The sequence below is a fragment of the Diceros bicornis genome, chromosome 19 (genome assembly GCF_020826845.1).
Source record: "Diceros bicornis minor isolate mBicDic1 chromosome 19, mDicBic1.mat.cur, whole genome shotgun sequence".
Lineage (NCBI taxonomy): Eukaryota > Metazoa > Chordata > Mammalia > Perissodactyla > Rhinocerotidae > Diceros > Diceros bicornis.
The window spans coordinates 24,082,663-24,099,140 of NC_080758.1; the positions used below are offsets into that span (position 1 = coordinate 24,082,663).

Sequence of the window (16,478 nt, forward strand, 5' to 3'; positions counted from 1 at the left end):
ATCCTCCTCTTTTTGCTGAGGAAGATTGGCCCTGGGCTAAGATTCATGCCCATCTTCCTCTACTTTATATGTGGGACGCCTGCCACAGCATGGCTTGATAAATGGCATAGGTCCGTGACCGAGATCCAAACCTGCTAACCCCAGGCCACTGAAGCAGAGTGTGTGAACTTAACCACTATGCCACCAGCTGGCCCCGCCTTGATTTGTGGATCTGAAACCATAAGTGGATAGTAGCCAGCAACTAAAAAAAAGCAAGAGAAGGGCTGGCCCAGTGGCATAGTGGTTAAGTGTGCACTCTCCACTTTGGTGGCCTGGGGTTCACGGGTTCCAATCCTTGGTGCACCCTGACGCACTGCTTGTCAAGCCATGCTGTGGTGGCGTCCCATATAAAGTAGAGGAAGATGGGCACAGATGTTAGCCCAGGGCTAATCTTGGTCACACACACACAAAAAAAAGCAAGAGAAAAAATAAGAGTACATCACACATAAAGTATTTTATTTTGATTATATATTTGAATGTGTATACCAGGTTACAAATGTGATTTCTTATCACATTTCTTATGTGGGTGATGGTCAAAAAAATGTGAAAGCCACTAGGTTAAACTATGGTGAATGCAGATGAATAGGGAGGGAGGAGATGAAATTACAGAATTTTTTTAAATAAAATTTTTTATTTTGAATAATTTTAGAGAAAGATTGCAGAGATAGTACAGTTATATATTCATCACCCAATTTCCTCTAATTTTAACATCTTATATAAAACTAGGGCACATTTGTCAAAACTAAGAGATTAACATCTGTACATTAGTATTAACTAAACTTCAGGTTTTAGTCAGGTTTCACCAGTTTTCCCACTAATATCCTTATTCTGTTCCAGGATCTAATCCTGGATACCATGTTGCATATAGTAGGTTTTGTTTTTAATACACTATATTATACCCACAAAGAGTATATAATCTTTTCTGTATCAAAATAATACTAAAGTGTAGCTGTTGGGAGGGTGGTTAATGAAGTCTGGTGGGTAAGCCTCCCTGGACTGAAATTTTTAAATGGGAAAAAAGAATCAAGTTTTGGTTCTTCTGTCAAGGCATCATAGAACTAGGCACCACTTTGTAGTCCATTTAATCCTCAAAACATTTCTGCAAGATAGGCACTATTTTCCGCCTTTGGCAGAGGCTCGAAAAAGTGAAGCAATTTGCACAATGTCCGGCCGCGAGGGGCGAAGCCAGCTACTCGTACCCATCCCACCGTGCAGCATCCCTCCCCTAAGGCGGGGCTACTGCGAAAACATCGCAGGCCGGTACTCATAGCTCTTCTCGCCCGAAACACGGCAGCTTCCGGGAGATTACCTGAGAACCTCAGCGCGCTTGCGCCGCTCTGCCCCGTGACGTCAACCACTCCGTCCCGCCCCTTCTGGAACGCTGAGCCGCCGAGCGGGCCGGCGGCCATTTTGTGAAGCGGCGAAGGAAGTGGTGACTGCTGTGGGCTCCGGGAAGCCATTCGGCAGGGGCTGTCGGCCGCGGGGCGGAGGCACTCGCGCGGGGGGTAACTCGGGTCTGGGTTCGGGTGCCGCGCAGCTCTCCCCGGTAAGACTCCCGCAGCCCCGGAACGGGCGGGGCTGTGCGGGGCTCGAGCCGCCCCTTGGTGGCCTGGGGCGGGGCCTTCGGAGGCCTCCGTGCCCGCCGCAGCGAGCGCCCCACACAAAAGGGTCGGGGCATGGCTGCGGGGGCCTGGGGTGCCACTTGTGCCTCTCAGGCCTGAGAAGTGCAAGAAGGACGCAAGAGAGGATGAGCCTGCATACCGAAGTGGGGACGAGGCCGTAGCGAGGACGCCCCCGTGGTCTGAGGGAGGAGGCCAGAGCTGGGTGGCCCAGCGGCCTGCGAACTAACGGGGACTGCAGTGCAAACACACCTACATCCCGAATGAGCAAGATTTTCCATGCCCCCAAGTGGGGCAGAGATTATAACTACATCTGTGTGCCCCGAAGTGAGGAGATAATCGTAGTGAGGACACTCCCTCCACCCGAAGTGGAAGGGAGGCCCCTGTGGCCTACCAGCAAGAGGGGACCTTAGTCAGGACACACCTCTGGGGAGGAAGCTGTAGTCGGTACGCTCCTGTGAGTCTAGAAAGGAAGTCTCAGAACTGGCCGCCTTCGTGGCCTGAAGGTGGAGGGGGTTGCAGTGAAAAGCTTCCAAGGCCCAGCTCTGGGGCGGGGCCTACCCTCGAGGGTGTCGGCGATTTGAGAAGCTTGCCTCTGTAGCGAGCAAGTGGGCTTGAGTACCCCTCCCGAGCCTCTGATAGTTGTAAGATGCCGGGCTCTTGGTCCCCAAGTAAGGAAGGGACTGCTATGAGCACCACCTTTACTTAACCCTTGGGAGAGATCCTCCAGCTCTAAGGAGGAGGTCCAATGGGATGTTAAGGGTGTTTTTGATGGAGGGTGAATTGAGTTTCTCTAGTGAAGGCTGGAGGTGCCAGTTTGCAGCCACGTGAAATGGGTGGGAGGGGCTTTGAGGATCTACAGGTTAGTGACGGGGATGGACACTAGTTTAGGAGGCTTAGCTGCCAGATTTTAAGTACAGGACATGATGTGTGCCTCCAGTTTGTGCTTTGTAGTGAAAAATCTGAGGGGCTCCGGTGAAGGTTACTGTGGGTTAGTACTAAACATACGCTGGAAGTTGTATACTGCGAGTTGCAGCCTCCGTAGGGGAGATTTCTGGACCCTAAAACCCTCCTTGGCTCCTAGATTCTCAGAGATGACCTAATGTAAATTGGGGTAGTTGGCAGGAACCATTCTGAGTTATTCAAAATTAGGGTGATGCGAGTCAGTATAACCTGAAAAAAAATGTGATTGCAACTGAAAGTTTGTTGAAGTAGAGACTTGTGACTGGAGTATTTCTCTTAGAGCTTCTTGCTTGAACGGGGTTTAAAAGGGTGTAATTTTTGTAAAATGCAGTATTAGCGACATGAATTGCCTTGGACCTTGCTATCTAGTTCATATTGTTAATGCATTTCAGAGCATTTGCAGTTGGAAAAAATCGTACAAGTCTGGACATATAGGCCGATCTTCTTTTGTTTTTTAATTATAGAGATGTAAAAGACTGGTTGTACTTGTTTTTGAAATTTGGTAGTTTTGATAGAACGGAGGATTTCTGGATTTAGGGAAAGTAATTGTGTTCAGGCATTTTCCACGTGTAAAAAGAAGTTGGGAAGAAGTGTTACAGGTGGTTAAAATAGTTTATTGTAATTAATTTTGAAGAAAATGAAATGTTTGACGTGTTTATATATAAGTTAAGGATGTGCTTAGTATTATTACTGGAAAATTTTTTTTAACGGAACAAGGAATGCATTTGTATATAACCTTTATATGCTCGATTAAATATTAATTATTTTGTGTATGGATTGTAATGCATAATTTCAATTTTTTTTATGTTCATGTCTGTTAGGTGAAAAATGTGAAGCTTTAGAAACCATTGTGGTAGTTACTTGGAACATATTGTTATGTGCTAATACCAGTATACTTCAGGCTTCTTTCACTTTGACATGCCAAATGTTTTGACGGTTGCATATTAAGACTTTGGGGGTTGTTGGTACAATTTTTAGATGTGAAACTTGAATTTGTGGGCCAGTGTGTTCCAGGTGCTGGAATCCAATGACAATGTTCATACTGGGTTTATTCCATTTTGTAGAGAGCCACTCCGTCATTCAGTTTAGATGAATATTTTCTTTGTTAGATGTTTTTGGAAGAACTAAGTGTCAGTAATTGCACAAAAGGTGCTTTTAGATATCTCTTCCTAAAATGCAGGGACTGTCTGTCGTCTGTTTCTATATCTCCTCTCTGGCCCATAAGTGGTTAATAAATGTTCGTGGAATAAATGAATATTGTTAAATGTTTTGGGTCAACTAAGCAGAAAAATAACTTCACCTAATTTATGGTTTTATCATATTTTACTACCACCACCCATATACCTTTTGGTTTGCAGAGAGTGTAGTTCATTAAGTTTAAAGCTGGCTTTTAAGTCTTAAAGACCAATAGTGAGGGTGAATGTGGTTGGCTAGGTTAGAAGTAATATTGTTGCTTTGAAGTTTAAATCAAGTAAGATAAATATTTTTGTTGGCATTTGGGGGGATTGAAAATAAGTTAATATTACAGTCCTTTTGGCAAGAGGAATAAATATCTTATTTAACTTTTAATCTGAAATGTGATCCGTTTGGGGCTGGGGACAAAATCAAGTGGATGAAGCTGTGTTTTTTTCATAATGCTTACCATAATGTGATTATGCTGCTTATAGCGTTGGGCCCATTATGATTGGTTCTCTATTGCTCATCTCTGAGGTGAACATTTGAGGAGTACTTGTTTTTGCTTCTTTTGAGTCTGAAGAACTTAGCTCTGCTGTACTTTGGTTCTTGCTGATTAAAGACTGATTACTGCAAAATTAAAATTCACTTTTGGATGTTTATTACCAGATGAAGAGTAGAAATGGTCAAGTTCTGGTTTGTGCCTTGGCTTCCTGATAAAGAGGATTGTTAGATATTTTGTTCTGAAATTCTAAATGATTGGAATGCCTAGTATATAAGAAAATCTGTCTTGTCATAATAATATGCTAACTTATTGTAGCAGATATTTGTAATTTGTGCATGTACCTGGTATTTATAAAGCTGAAGCAAAGCCACTATGTTAGGACTAATTGCTAACATAAAGTGGAAAAATATGCTAAAGCAAGCTTCTTGTTTTAGATCTTCTGAAGTATATCAGTGGATTTAATGGCAAATCAGACCCATTTTCTCCTTCCATACCCTTATATACTCTGTGTATATACTCTGTGTATACATGTATACATGTAAAACATGTATTTTTAGATGTTTCGTTACATAGAATTGTTTCAGTCTTCTTCTAAAATTCACTAAAGCTTAAAGTAATTGGCATGGGTTTTTCCTTTTGGTATCGTTCATTCAGTTGCTAGCTGACATGTCAAACACAGGAATGAGTAGATTCCTGGAAAACGATGATGCCTCTATTAAATTATTGTGCTCTTTACAAAGTGAGGTGTTAAAAATAAATAAAAGTACTTCAGTTCTCAGTTTCTATTTACTTTGCCCATTTGAGGGAAGAGGTGTAACACCAAGCGTTGTGAAGTTCTGGCTTCTGGCCTGAACTTTCTGCATACTTTTCTTTGGTATGGGTGGAATGGGGTTTCCCCTGTGTTGAAGAATCACAAATTTTTGTATAGATTGATTTTGTACTTTAAATTGAACACATAAAACTTGAAGTAGGCATTTGCCAAATTCAACTAGGCCTTTCAACTTTTCCTTGTGGAATGAGATGTTTCCTCCTTGTCATAATAATTTCTGGCAACCCTGTAGAAGTTTTTGAAAGTAGACCTAGTGTGTTTCCTTTGGGCTTAACTAGCTGACTCTGAACTTGCTCCTCTCCAGATGGACATATGGTGTCTTCTTGGGTCTGAAAGGGAAGAAGCTGAGGAACCTGTTTGCCTTACCTTCAGGGCACATGTCCTGGCCCCACACTAGACCTTTTGAATTGGAATCTCCAATAGGGGATCATCTGTTTATCACAAGTGCTTAACTAGAAAATTACCCTGGTTGTGTGGCTCATAGAGTCAACTCTGTACATTTAGAAATAAATATTGCAAAAATTCATGCTCTTTCTCATTGAGCTTTTACATAAAAGCAAGCTTTCTTCTGTTTCATGTTTCCCTTTGTGACCGGTTAGATAAACTACTAGATGTGGCTTTTTTTTTTTTTTAATATAGATTTTAAACTTTATTTATTTATTTTTTCCCCCAAAGCCCCAGTAGATAGTTGTATGTCATAGTTGCACATCCTTCTAGTTGCTGTATGTGGGATGCGGCCTCAGCATGGCCGGAGAAGCAGTGTGTCGGTGCGCGCCTGGGATCCGAACCCAGGCCACCAGCAGCGGAGCGTGTGCACTGAACTGCTAAGCCACCGGGCCGGCGGCCCTAGATGTGGCTTTTAAATGAAGAGTTTTAAAACTCTTTAAAACTTAATTGGGATCGATTTGTACAACATATAAAAGATTAATACAATGCTCTGGGCTTTGGAAAGCGTTGTTTATGACATATTTGCATAGTTTTTTGTGGAAAAACAATCTCACTATTCTTTAGTAATTTGAGTAGTTTTCCAGAAGATGTTTAGCTTGTTCTTTTAGAAAAGTTTGGAGTAACACTAAAATTTTTGAATATGTTTTACTTTTTGGTGATGAATATTAAGCTCACGGGTGGTACCTTGATCTTGAAAGGTAGTAGTTAAAAATGAGCATCATTCTAAGTAGTCATCTACTTGTAATATTAATACCTAACAGTGACAATTTTCTTCTACTCTGTTTTTCTGAATTAAAAAATGACCTTTTGAATATAGTTGTCTAATCATTTGGTCATATATATTGCTTGTGAATTGTTCGTAGCTTGACCAGTTTGGGAGAAATTCCAGTGAAAGATGAGTGACCTGTTTTTACTTTGGGAAGTATTCTTAATATGCCAGACATTTTTAGGGATTTTTTTTTAACAAGTTTCTTGGAACTGTTAGAAGAAAAAGCACTTTTCCTTAATATTTTCAACCCCAGTGGTTTTAACTAGGAATTAGTCCTTATAGCCAGAACTTTTGCTTCATTTATGTTTTTTGATGTTTCATGCTATTTTGGTGCAGAGGAAAATATATTGAAACAGTAATTGCAATAATTTCCATGAGTACCCTTGAATTGATGACTTAATTTGTCCAGGAACTGATATTGTGCGAACTTGTGCTTTTTCATCAAAAATTTAGTGGGAACCTGAGGAAATAGGTTGTAGTTGGACCTGTGTTATGGAATTTTCTGGACTGGTTTAATCATCAAGTGATAAAAGCAGTTACCAACTGTGAAGCTGAGCTTTATGACTGTTTTAGTTTTCACTTGATTTCGTTCTTGGGCTGATTTATGACACATTTTTGATGTATGTAAATATATGTTTTGAGAGATACTTAAATTTGAAAGCAATATCAAGTAATAAGCATGTGTGGGATTTTTGGTACATGCCTTTCTCTTTTTTTTTTGATATGCATTCTAATGAAGTACTCTGGTGGTTTCAGACTCGCCTTCGTAATGTACAGTTCAGTGTGGCCTGTGCGTGTTGTTTTGTGTTTCCTGCATTGATTTTTGCCTCCATTTATTCTCTATTGCAGTCTAAAAGTTGGTTTTAATTGGTTGCCCACAGGATTGACTTGGCCTCTACTTCTTGTTAAGAAAATACATCTCTTGTTTTATCAGGTAAGAGATTTTGAATAGAGGGTTTGTTTTTATACAAAATAAAATGAGATAGCTTATTAAGTAACATGAAAATGCGTGTAGGAACTAAATTGTGTGTGTGTGTGTGTGTGTGTGTGTGTGTTTTTTTTTTTAACAAGCTTATCTGAGGGATGAGGGTGGGATGGACTGGGTACCTTGTACAGTTGTTGCTTCCTTTGGGGTTCAGTTTTATGTGGATGCATTTCTTCTGTTGAATTCCTGATTATTAGGCAGTAAGTAGCTGTGTTTTTCCTGAGTAGCATTCTAGACTAATTACAAATACAGGTGCTTGTTATTGGTATGGTTTTTTAATATTCCTTAGAGGTATAGGTATAGATAACGGGTCATATGTTTTAGAGTCCAAATTTTGACTTCAGATGGAACCTTTTAGTAATTGGAATCTAACTCTTGTTAAATAACTAAAGTAGGCTCAAGATAGATTGAAATTAGTTATCTGTCAAATAGGTACTTAGTAGCAGAATGGCATATGGTATTTCATGGTTTTCAGAACCTAAAAACTGTTTTCCTCTTTAGATGGCTTTATGAATAAATCTTGTGCTGTACTTTAATCCTCAGCCCTTTTCTAGCTGGTAGTCTCAGCAGATTTTCAATATCATGTTTTCATGTGTACCTTGTACAGACTTTCACTAAATCCCTTCTCTTAGCAGCAAATGGTTTGAAGACTTATTGTGTATGTCACTTTAGCCCTGTGTTTAATTTTTGTGTTTTAGGACCGTATCAAGTTCCCATTTTATTGTCCCAATGCGAACTAACATCTCTCTCTCTCACGTTGTTCTGGGTACCTAGATTACCCATGATGTGTCCCCCATATAGTGATTAAGTGATTAAGCATTTTTTGAAGTTGAACAGGAATGCTGTCTCAATTTTGCATATAGGCAATAATCTAGAGTCAGTAAGGAATGAGAATTTGATTTAATGACTTGGAATCTTCTTGATGAACTTCCTTATAGACTGCTACATAGTAAATAAGGAGAAAAGAGCCTGTTGGTGTGACTTTTTTTTAGTATTAATTTTTCTTGTTGACTCTTGCAGACAAAAAATGAAAAGCTTCCTCCCTCCTTCCTCCCGCCCCGAAATTTCTAGTGTTTTATAATGGTCTCACAAAGAGCATTTTCTGTTTGACAGTTCATCTTTCTGGATTAAATTTGAAGGTGGCTTTTATTTTGGTGTATGTGTGTGAGGAAACTCTCAAAGCCAAACAATATATTTCTCTTTTGTGTATAGCAGTCATAATATTGAGATATAATTACAGGTTTTGTTGCATTGAATTAGTATTCATATAATATTTGACATTGAAAAACTGCTTTCATGGAGTTATAGAATTCTTAGAGCTTGTAGCAGGAAACTTTGCTTTTCTAATGTTCTCGTTTGAGAAGTGATAAAACCAAAGCTCAGATAATTTATAATTTCCCTGAAGTCACAGAGCCAGTTTAATAGGTTTAAATTTAAAAGTTGATTTTTAAGATGGCTTGGAAAGCACCTTGTGTTGTTGACCACATAAATTTCAAATTAGTATTTTTTCTTGTCCCAAGAATATGTTTTGTATCATTTTACAGAGGCCTGCATTTTCATTTATTCTTAGAAACCATAAGAACTAAAATACTGAAATTTTACTTAAATCTGGGAGAAACTTTTCTTTTTTGATTAGATCAAAGTGGATATTATCTAAGGACATCAGTGAGCGCTCAGAAATTTCACAGGAGTTATCTGTTGGGTCAGAGACTATAAAAATTACTTTTGAATAAAGTTTATACCCTAGTTCGTTTAAAACAAAAAATACCTCTTTTTCGTTATCAGCCCCCCGGTGGGAAGACCAAGTCTTTTTTTTTTTAATAGAGGGTTTGGGAATGAGTCATTGAACCTGAGTTTTAATTAAAACAGCCATGACGAATGGCACTGTAACCAGGTTCTGCTTTTGGGAGTGATGAATATAGGTAACTAAGATTTTGGCTATTTTATTAAGTATTTCTTTTGGATTCTTAGTATGTATTAACCTTGTTTGTAATAAAGAATTCCATGTGTAGTTTTCTTTAATAAATAAAGCTTTAAGGCAGATTGAAGAGTTTTAGGGTGAAATATGGAATCAATTCTCATTTGATACTTGAGTCTACTTTAGTGTTAAGTATTATTTGTAATTCATGAGTATTTCAGTTTTCTCTTTCTGTTGAATTTTGAGTTTGAGCCATGTAAAGTGACACTGAGAATTCTACGAAGTTGTCAAGTTTGTAAGGAAGATGCTAAGCTAGTTTTAAATATTGACATTAATGCATCCTGTGCATGTTTTTCCCCTATAGATTGTTAAACTTTGTTTCCTGATTTGACTTACACATTTCTTTTAAATCTTACTGAATAATTAGTGGTCTGAATGATGTAATTGGTGATTTTACTTTCCTATGGTTGTTTTTTTCCTGAAACTTTTTAGTCTTGGGACTGAACTTCTAATTGTTTCCAGAATTAATGCCTTTTGGAAGTTGAAATTGTCTAGGTTTTACATTGTAAATGGCACATAATGTTCAGTTTTTAGAATATCCAAAATTAAAAAACGACATTGCTTGTGATAGTTTGAGGGAATATTTGAGGGCCTAATATGGTAGCTGGTCATTCTTGTAGCTAAAACTTGGTGTGATAAACAGGAGTCTGACCTGGCCGTTGCCTTTTCTCATCTGCAGGTGTGTGTGGTTTCAGCGCAGCATGGCTGTGGTCATCCGTTTGCAAGGTCTCCCAATTGTGGCGGGGACCATGGACATTCGCCACTTCTTCTCTGGATTGACCATCCCTGATGGGGGCGTGCATATTGTAGGGGGTGAACTGGGTGAGGCTTTCATCGTTTTTGCCACTGATGAAGATGCAAGGCTTGGTATGATGCGCACAGGTGGTACAATTAAAGGGTCAAAAGTAACACTGTTGTTGAGTAGTAAAACGGAAATGCAGAATATGATTGAACTGAGTCGTAGGCGTTTTGAAACCGCCAACTTAGATATACCACCAGCGAATGCTAGTAGATCAGGACCGCCACCTAGCTCAGGAATGAGTGGCAGGGTAAACTTGCCTACAACAGTACCCAACTTTAATAATCCTTCACCCAGTGTAGTTACTGCCGCCACTTCTGTTCATGAAAGCAACAAAAACATACAGACATTTTCCACAGCCAACATAGGAACGGCTCCTCCAAATATGGGGGCTTCCTTTGGGAGCCCAACATTTAGCTCAACCATTCCAAGCACAGCCTCTCCAATGAATACAGTCCCACCGCCACCAATTCCTCCAATCCCAGCGATGCCATCTTTGCCACCAATGCCGTCCATTCCCCCAATACCAGTTCCTCCTCCAGTACCTACATTGCCTCCTGTGCCTCCTGTGCCCCCAATCCCTCCAGTCCCTTCTGTGCCACCCATGACCCCACTGCCACCCATGTCGGGCATGCCACCCTTGAACCCGCCACCTGTGGCACCTCTACCTGCTGGAATGAATGGCTCTGGAGCACCTATGAATCTGAACAATAACCTGAACCCTGTGTTTCTGGGCCCATTGAATCCTGTTAACCCTATCCAGATGAACTCTCAAAGCGGTGTGAAACCACTTCCCATCAACCCTGATGATCTTTATGTCAGTGTGCATGGAATGCCCTTTTCTGCAATGGAAAATGATGTCAGAGATTTTTTCCATGGGCTCCGTGTTGATGCAGTGCATTTGTTGAAAGATCATGTAGGTCGAAATAATGGGAATGGATTGGTTAAGTTTCTCTCTCCTCAAGATACATTTGAAGCTTTGAAACGAAACAGAATGCTGATGATTCAACGCTATGTGGAAGTTAGTCCTGCCACAGAGAGACAATGGGTAGCTGCTGGAGGCCATATCACTTTTAAGCAAAGTATAGGACCTTCTGGACAAACCCATCCCCCTCCTCAGACACTTCCCAGGTCAAAATCGCCCAGTGGGCAGAAAAGGTCAAGGTCAAGATCACCACATGAGGCTGGTTTCTGTGTTTACTTGAAAGGGTTACCATTTGAAGCGGAAAACAAACATGTAATTGATTTTTTTAAAAAGTTAGATATTGTGGAAGATAGTATTTATATCGCTTATGGACCCAATGGGAAAGCAACTGGTGAAGGCTTCGTAGAGTTCAGGAATGAGGCTGACTATAAGGCTGCTCTGTGTCGTCATAAACAATACATGGGCAATCGCTTTATTCAAGTTCATCCAATTACTAAGAAAGGTATGCTAGAAAAGATAGATATGATTCGAAAAAGACTGCAGAACTTCAGCTATGACCAGAGAGAAATGATGTTAAATCCGGAGGGGGATGTCAGCTCTGCCAAAGTCTGTGCCCACATTACAAATATTCCATTCAGCATTACCAAGATGGATGTTCTTCAGTTCCTAGAAGGAATCCCAGTGGATGAAAATGCTGTACATGTTCTTGTTGATAACAATGGGCAAGGTCTAGGACAGGCATTGGTTCAGTTTAAAAATGAAGATGATGCACGTAAGTCTGAACGCTTACACCGTAAAAAACTTAATGGGAGAGAAGCTTTTGTTCATGTAGTTACTCTAGAAGATATGAGAGAGATTGAGAAAAATCCCCCTGCCCAAGGAAAAAAGGGATTAAAGATGCCCGTGCCAGGTAATTCTGCAGTTCCAGGCATGCCCAGTGCGGGAATGCCCAGTGCGGGAATGCCCAATGTGGGAATGCCCAGTGCAGGAATGCCCAGTGCGGGAATGCCCAGTGCGGGAATGCCCAGTGCAGGAGTGCCCAGTGCGGGAGTGCCCAGTGCAGGAATGCCCAGTGCAGGAATGCCTAGTGCAGGAGGTGAAGAGCATGCTTTCCTGACTGTAGGATCTAAGGAGGCCAACAATGGGCCTCCATTTAACTTTCCTGGTAATTTTGGTGGGTCAAATGCCTTTGGGCCACCACTCCCTCCTCCAGGATTAGGAGGAGCCTTTGGTGATGCTAGGCCTGGTATGCCTTCAGTTGGAAATAGTGGTTTGCCTGGTCTAGGACTGGATGTTCCAGGTTTTGGAGGTGGACCAAATAATTTAAGTGGGCCAGGATTTGGAGGGGGCCCTCAGAATTTTGGAAATGGCCCTGGTAGCTTAGGTGGCCCCCCTGGCTTTGGAAGCGGCCCTCCTGGTCTTGGAAGTGCTCCTGGGCATTTGAGTGGGCCACCAGCCTTTGGGCCTGGCCCTGGCCCTGGGCCTGGCCCAATCCACATTGGTGGTCCCCCTGGCTTTGGATCTAGTTCTGGAAAACCAGGGCCAACAGTAATTAAAGTGCAAAACATGCCCTTCACTGTGTCTATTGATGAGATTTTAGATTTCTTTTATGGCTATCAGGTGATCCCAGGCTCAGTGTGTTTAAAATATAATGAAAAAGGTATGCCCACAGGAGAAGCCATGGTGGCCTTTGAATCTCGGGATGAAGCCACAGCTGCTGTCATTGACTTAAATGACAGACCTATAGGCTCAAGGAAAGTAAAACTTGTATTAGGGTAGCTGTTCACATAAATTCTTTATAGGGTAGATCTTCATAGTGCTGTGATTAATGCATCCAGATTGTTTTCCTAGTATTTCCAGGTTAGAACCTGTGGATTGTTTCAATTGCATATAGATTGGTTTCCATAACATAGAGCATTGGTTGACTGTTGACAGAAGACTCACTACCAGGATAAACATTGCTGTATGTTACAGTAAAGCTGTTTTGAGAGAACACAAAAATGATTTTGGCATACCATTAGAGAAACCATTTGTAAAACTCAAATGACCACATAAAGCTTATCAAGGAGTCTAGATTGGTTTTGTTTTATACCATATAGGATGAAGAAAATAGAAATGTCAATAGAGCTCATTAAGGGTGCTCTTGCCAGCTGCTGAAAAATAGAAGTTGGCTATTCTTGGAATTTGGTTTAAAGCTGGACAGATTTGCTTTGTTATAGGGTCAAAGCTTTGTCTAAAGTCCTTATATTTTCTTTTAAAATTGAATAAAATCTCTGTATACAGATTCACTGTATGTACCTTTATTGCTTCTTGAGGGTTCTTGCTGTATAGACAGTCCTCCTTTTGAAGTTGCTGCTTTGTTTGCTTAATTGACTCATTTGTAAATGAGCAGAACTGTTTTGCTGTTGTTTTTTTAATATAAAACTCCACACGTGGTTTGTGCTAAACCTTGAACTTTGGTTTCTAATGTCACGCTTAAAACTGTGTGGAATAAGACGTGCCACAAAAATAAAACATGGAGTCCTCTACCTACCAGAGCCTTTTTGGTTTGACCGCCAAGTTTTAGTTCAGTCAGTTTTAAAATTGTTCATGTTGTTTGGATGGCATCAAAAACCAGAAATCACTTTTAATAATCATTGTTTAAGAAGCTTGATTCGAAGTCCTGTCCATGATGGACTAATGTTCTGGCAATTTCCTTCTGTCCCAAATTTATGTGAAATTTTGGCCTGTAACTAAACCAAAAGGGTCCATTCATAAGAAAGAGCATTATTTTATCTAGGTTTTTAAAACTGAAGTTGAAACTGTTAGCTTTGTTAGCAGTAGTGTTATAGAATAAAAGATCCATAAACTGGTCCATAGATTGATAGGTATTTAATCCTGTTACTTGGAGGCTTTTTGGTCTAGTTGTTTGATCAGGAGCCTGTTTACAAAAATTCTTCATACAGAGTGCAAGTGCAGCTGCCAGAGGGGAGAGATTTGAGACTCCTTGCCCTTTCATACTCTTTTCTTTGGCATTCAGGACACTAAGGCAGGAGGACCACATGGGTTCTGGTTGGTAAGTGTCCTTGTCATGAAAACATTTACCGATGTCTTGCTACCTGCCACAAGAGTCTCTACTTATTTTCCTTCTTAGTTAAAATGCTCTAAAGGTGTGTCACATTATATTATAAACAGATGGAATGGGAGATTAGTGAGCTATCATGAAAAACAAATTTTGTCTTTTACATGAGCCTCTGTCTTGGTTTGAAACATCCCCAACATTTCCTACCAATCAATGTACTTATAAAGGAGTCAGCCTTTTAAAAGAAGTATTTCCTATTAAAAAAAAATAGTGCCTTTTTGGTGTTGCAAGTCAGTGGAACACTGAAATACAGCAGTTGTGTAATTTAGAGTTAAGAGTGGCAACAGTTTCATTTGTGTGATAAGATTTGGAAAGCCTTTTCATCACTACAATCTTAGAGGATTGACAGTACAAGATTTTTTGTTTAGGGAAAGGATTGTTTAGACTTTCAAAGAAGACATGGCTGTGTTGTGGGTCTTTTGATAATTCACGAATGCAAGTTTGCTTTGACAGATCATTAGATATTGCCTCCTCAACTAAAAAGCAATATGATGTTTGTATATGCTGTTCAATTTAAGTTTTCTGTTAAGTAATCTTTTCTCATTCCAAAGACAGAGTGCAAAAAACTTCAGCGCTGCTTGGGAGTCTTATTTCAACTGCAGATTGTTTTCCCCATTGGAAAGCTGACTATTTTCATTTTAGAAAAATGGGTTGTTTGAAGATGAAAGTCTTTTATCTTTTTTGACAATTTATTTTCGTTATATGTTCGTACATTCTTATTAAATATTTCATATACTTTATTGCAACTACTTTGTTATTTCTACATCTTAGATAAATGCTGAAAAGGAAAACTTGATTTCATTGTTCATTAAATAAAGTAAGAATGTAGTGGTTTGTGTAGAAATTGGAGAGAACTGTTTTATATTTGGTTGAATCACAACAGTGCTTCTCTTGTTGTGAAATGTAATTAAATGCTTTGCCCTCTGGAACTCAATTTTTGTGTATCTGAGACTTATTAACATAGTGCTAACTGCTAAGCATACTGTTCACTTGTTCTGGGCGTTGAGTTTGAGTTTTAAAAAATTCTTGAAAATACGTTCTGTGAAACTATTCATACCTCTCTTCCTGCAAATTTTCTCGTAAGAACTAGGTTTGGGGTGAAAATGAATTTACATTATTTTTTTCATTTGCTTTGTATGGTATGAAGGATTTGTAAAGCTTTGCTCAAAGTTGTGTGCATTTGTAAACACTATCATGATATTTTCAATTTTATGTGTAAATTTTATTGTCTATTTTTAGTGACTGATATTAATGGAAGAGAATCTTTTCCTTTAGGTTTAATTTTTTTCTCCCCCCTGATGAGTTTTTATTGTTGTTTTTGTTGTTGTTTATTTTATTTTTTTTAGTTTAAAGGATTAGAGAAATCTATAAAATGTGTTTTATAAATAAGAAAACTTGTAAACTTCTTCTGAACTTTAGTGAAACATTTAGTTCACAAGCAAAATTTGGAGGTGTTCTTTGTTTACACTGTAGTTTGGATGTATAATTATTAGTGGATTTTTTTTTTTATGGAACACTTGTTAAGTGAAATGTAGTTCCTTGTTCTGTGCTCCAGGTTATCAAAGCATTAACAGTGAAAATTCCATTAAGAAACTTTGTTAAAAATTTCAGAGTAATATTCAGTGTAATTAGGTCAGTCTTAACCCACTGGATGAAAATCTAGGGCTGTGTATGGAAGTGGGCAAACATACATTTTGGGGGGAAATACCTTGGGTAAAAATAAGGACGCATGAAAGCCTTAATCAAACTCACAAGTCCTTTTTATTGAATTCTGTCATTGTGTACAGGTGTGGGTCAAGTGTTTAAAAATAAATCCACTCGTCAACTTCATGAACACTTAAAAAATGAGTAAAGAAAATGTAAAATTGCTGCTAGTCAGATCTTCTGGAAAGAATTCCTGGCAGTGATCACTTTTAAAAATTATTTCCCACTCTTGCAATATTACCACATTTAAATGGTTTTACTGGCAGTTCTATAGTAGTCCAAACTTGAGAAACCAAACACAGTAAAATGACTAGTTGCCAATATGGCCACAACATTGCCGGCAAATTCTGCCTTGGCATCATTCAGCAGAGGTTTTTGTTTATAAAGATGAAGTCTTGAATACTGTTCAATAAACTTGTCATAAAATAAAACAGGCTGATGCTTTTAATGCTTTAATTGCACAAGAGTACTCTACTGAGCTATACCATCAGGTTATTTTTTTTTTTTTTTTTTTTTTAACTCCTGAAAATATTTTGTGCCTTTGGAAAGGTGGATTTGGTGATCTAGGAGGTAACAATTGTTGCTTATCCTTGTCTGCTAATGCTGAAGTGTGGAAAGAAGA

General features: G+C 39.3%; 1 protein-coding gene across 6 annotated transcripts in view; it reads left to right on the plus strand.

Moving 5' to 3' along the window:
• The first annotated feature begins 1,457 nt into the window (after positions 1-1,457).
• Positions 1,458-16,478, plus strand: part of LOC131418485 (RNA-binding protein 12) — a 34,938-nt gene continuing 19,917 nt past the window's right edge. Inside the window, exons 1-3 of one of the 6 annotated variants that reach the window (XM_058562803.1) lie at positions 1,475-1,585; positions 7,226-7,278; positions 9,987-13,315. In XM_058562803.1, coding sequence (XP_058418786.1) covers positions 10,009-12,810 — 2,802 coding nt within the window. In that variant the 5' untranslated portion in view covers positions 1,475-1,585; positions 7,226-7,278; positions 9,987-10,008 and the 3' untranslated portion in view covers positions 12,811-13,315. Of the gene's footprint in view, positions 1,586-7,193; positions 7,279-9,986; positions 13,316-16,478 lie in introns of those variants that run through there. The other 5 variants (XM_058562804.1, XM_058562806.1, XM_058562807.1 and 2 more) reach the window with 5 other exon arrangements.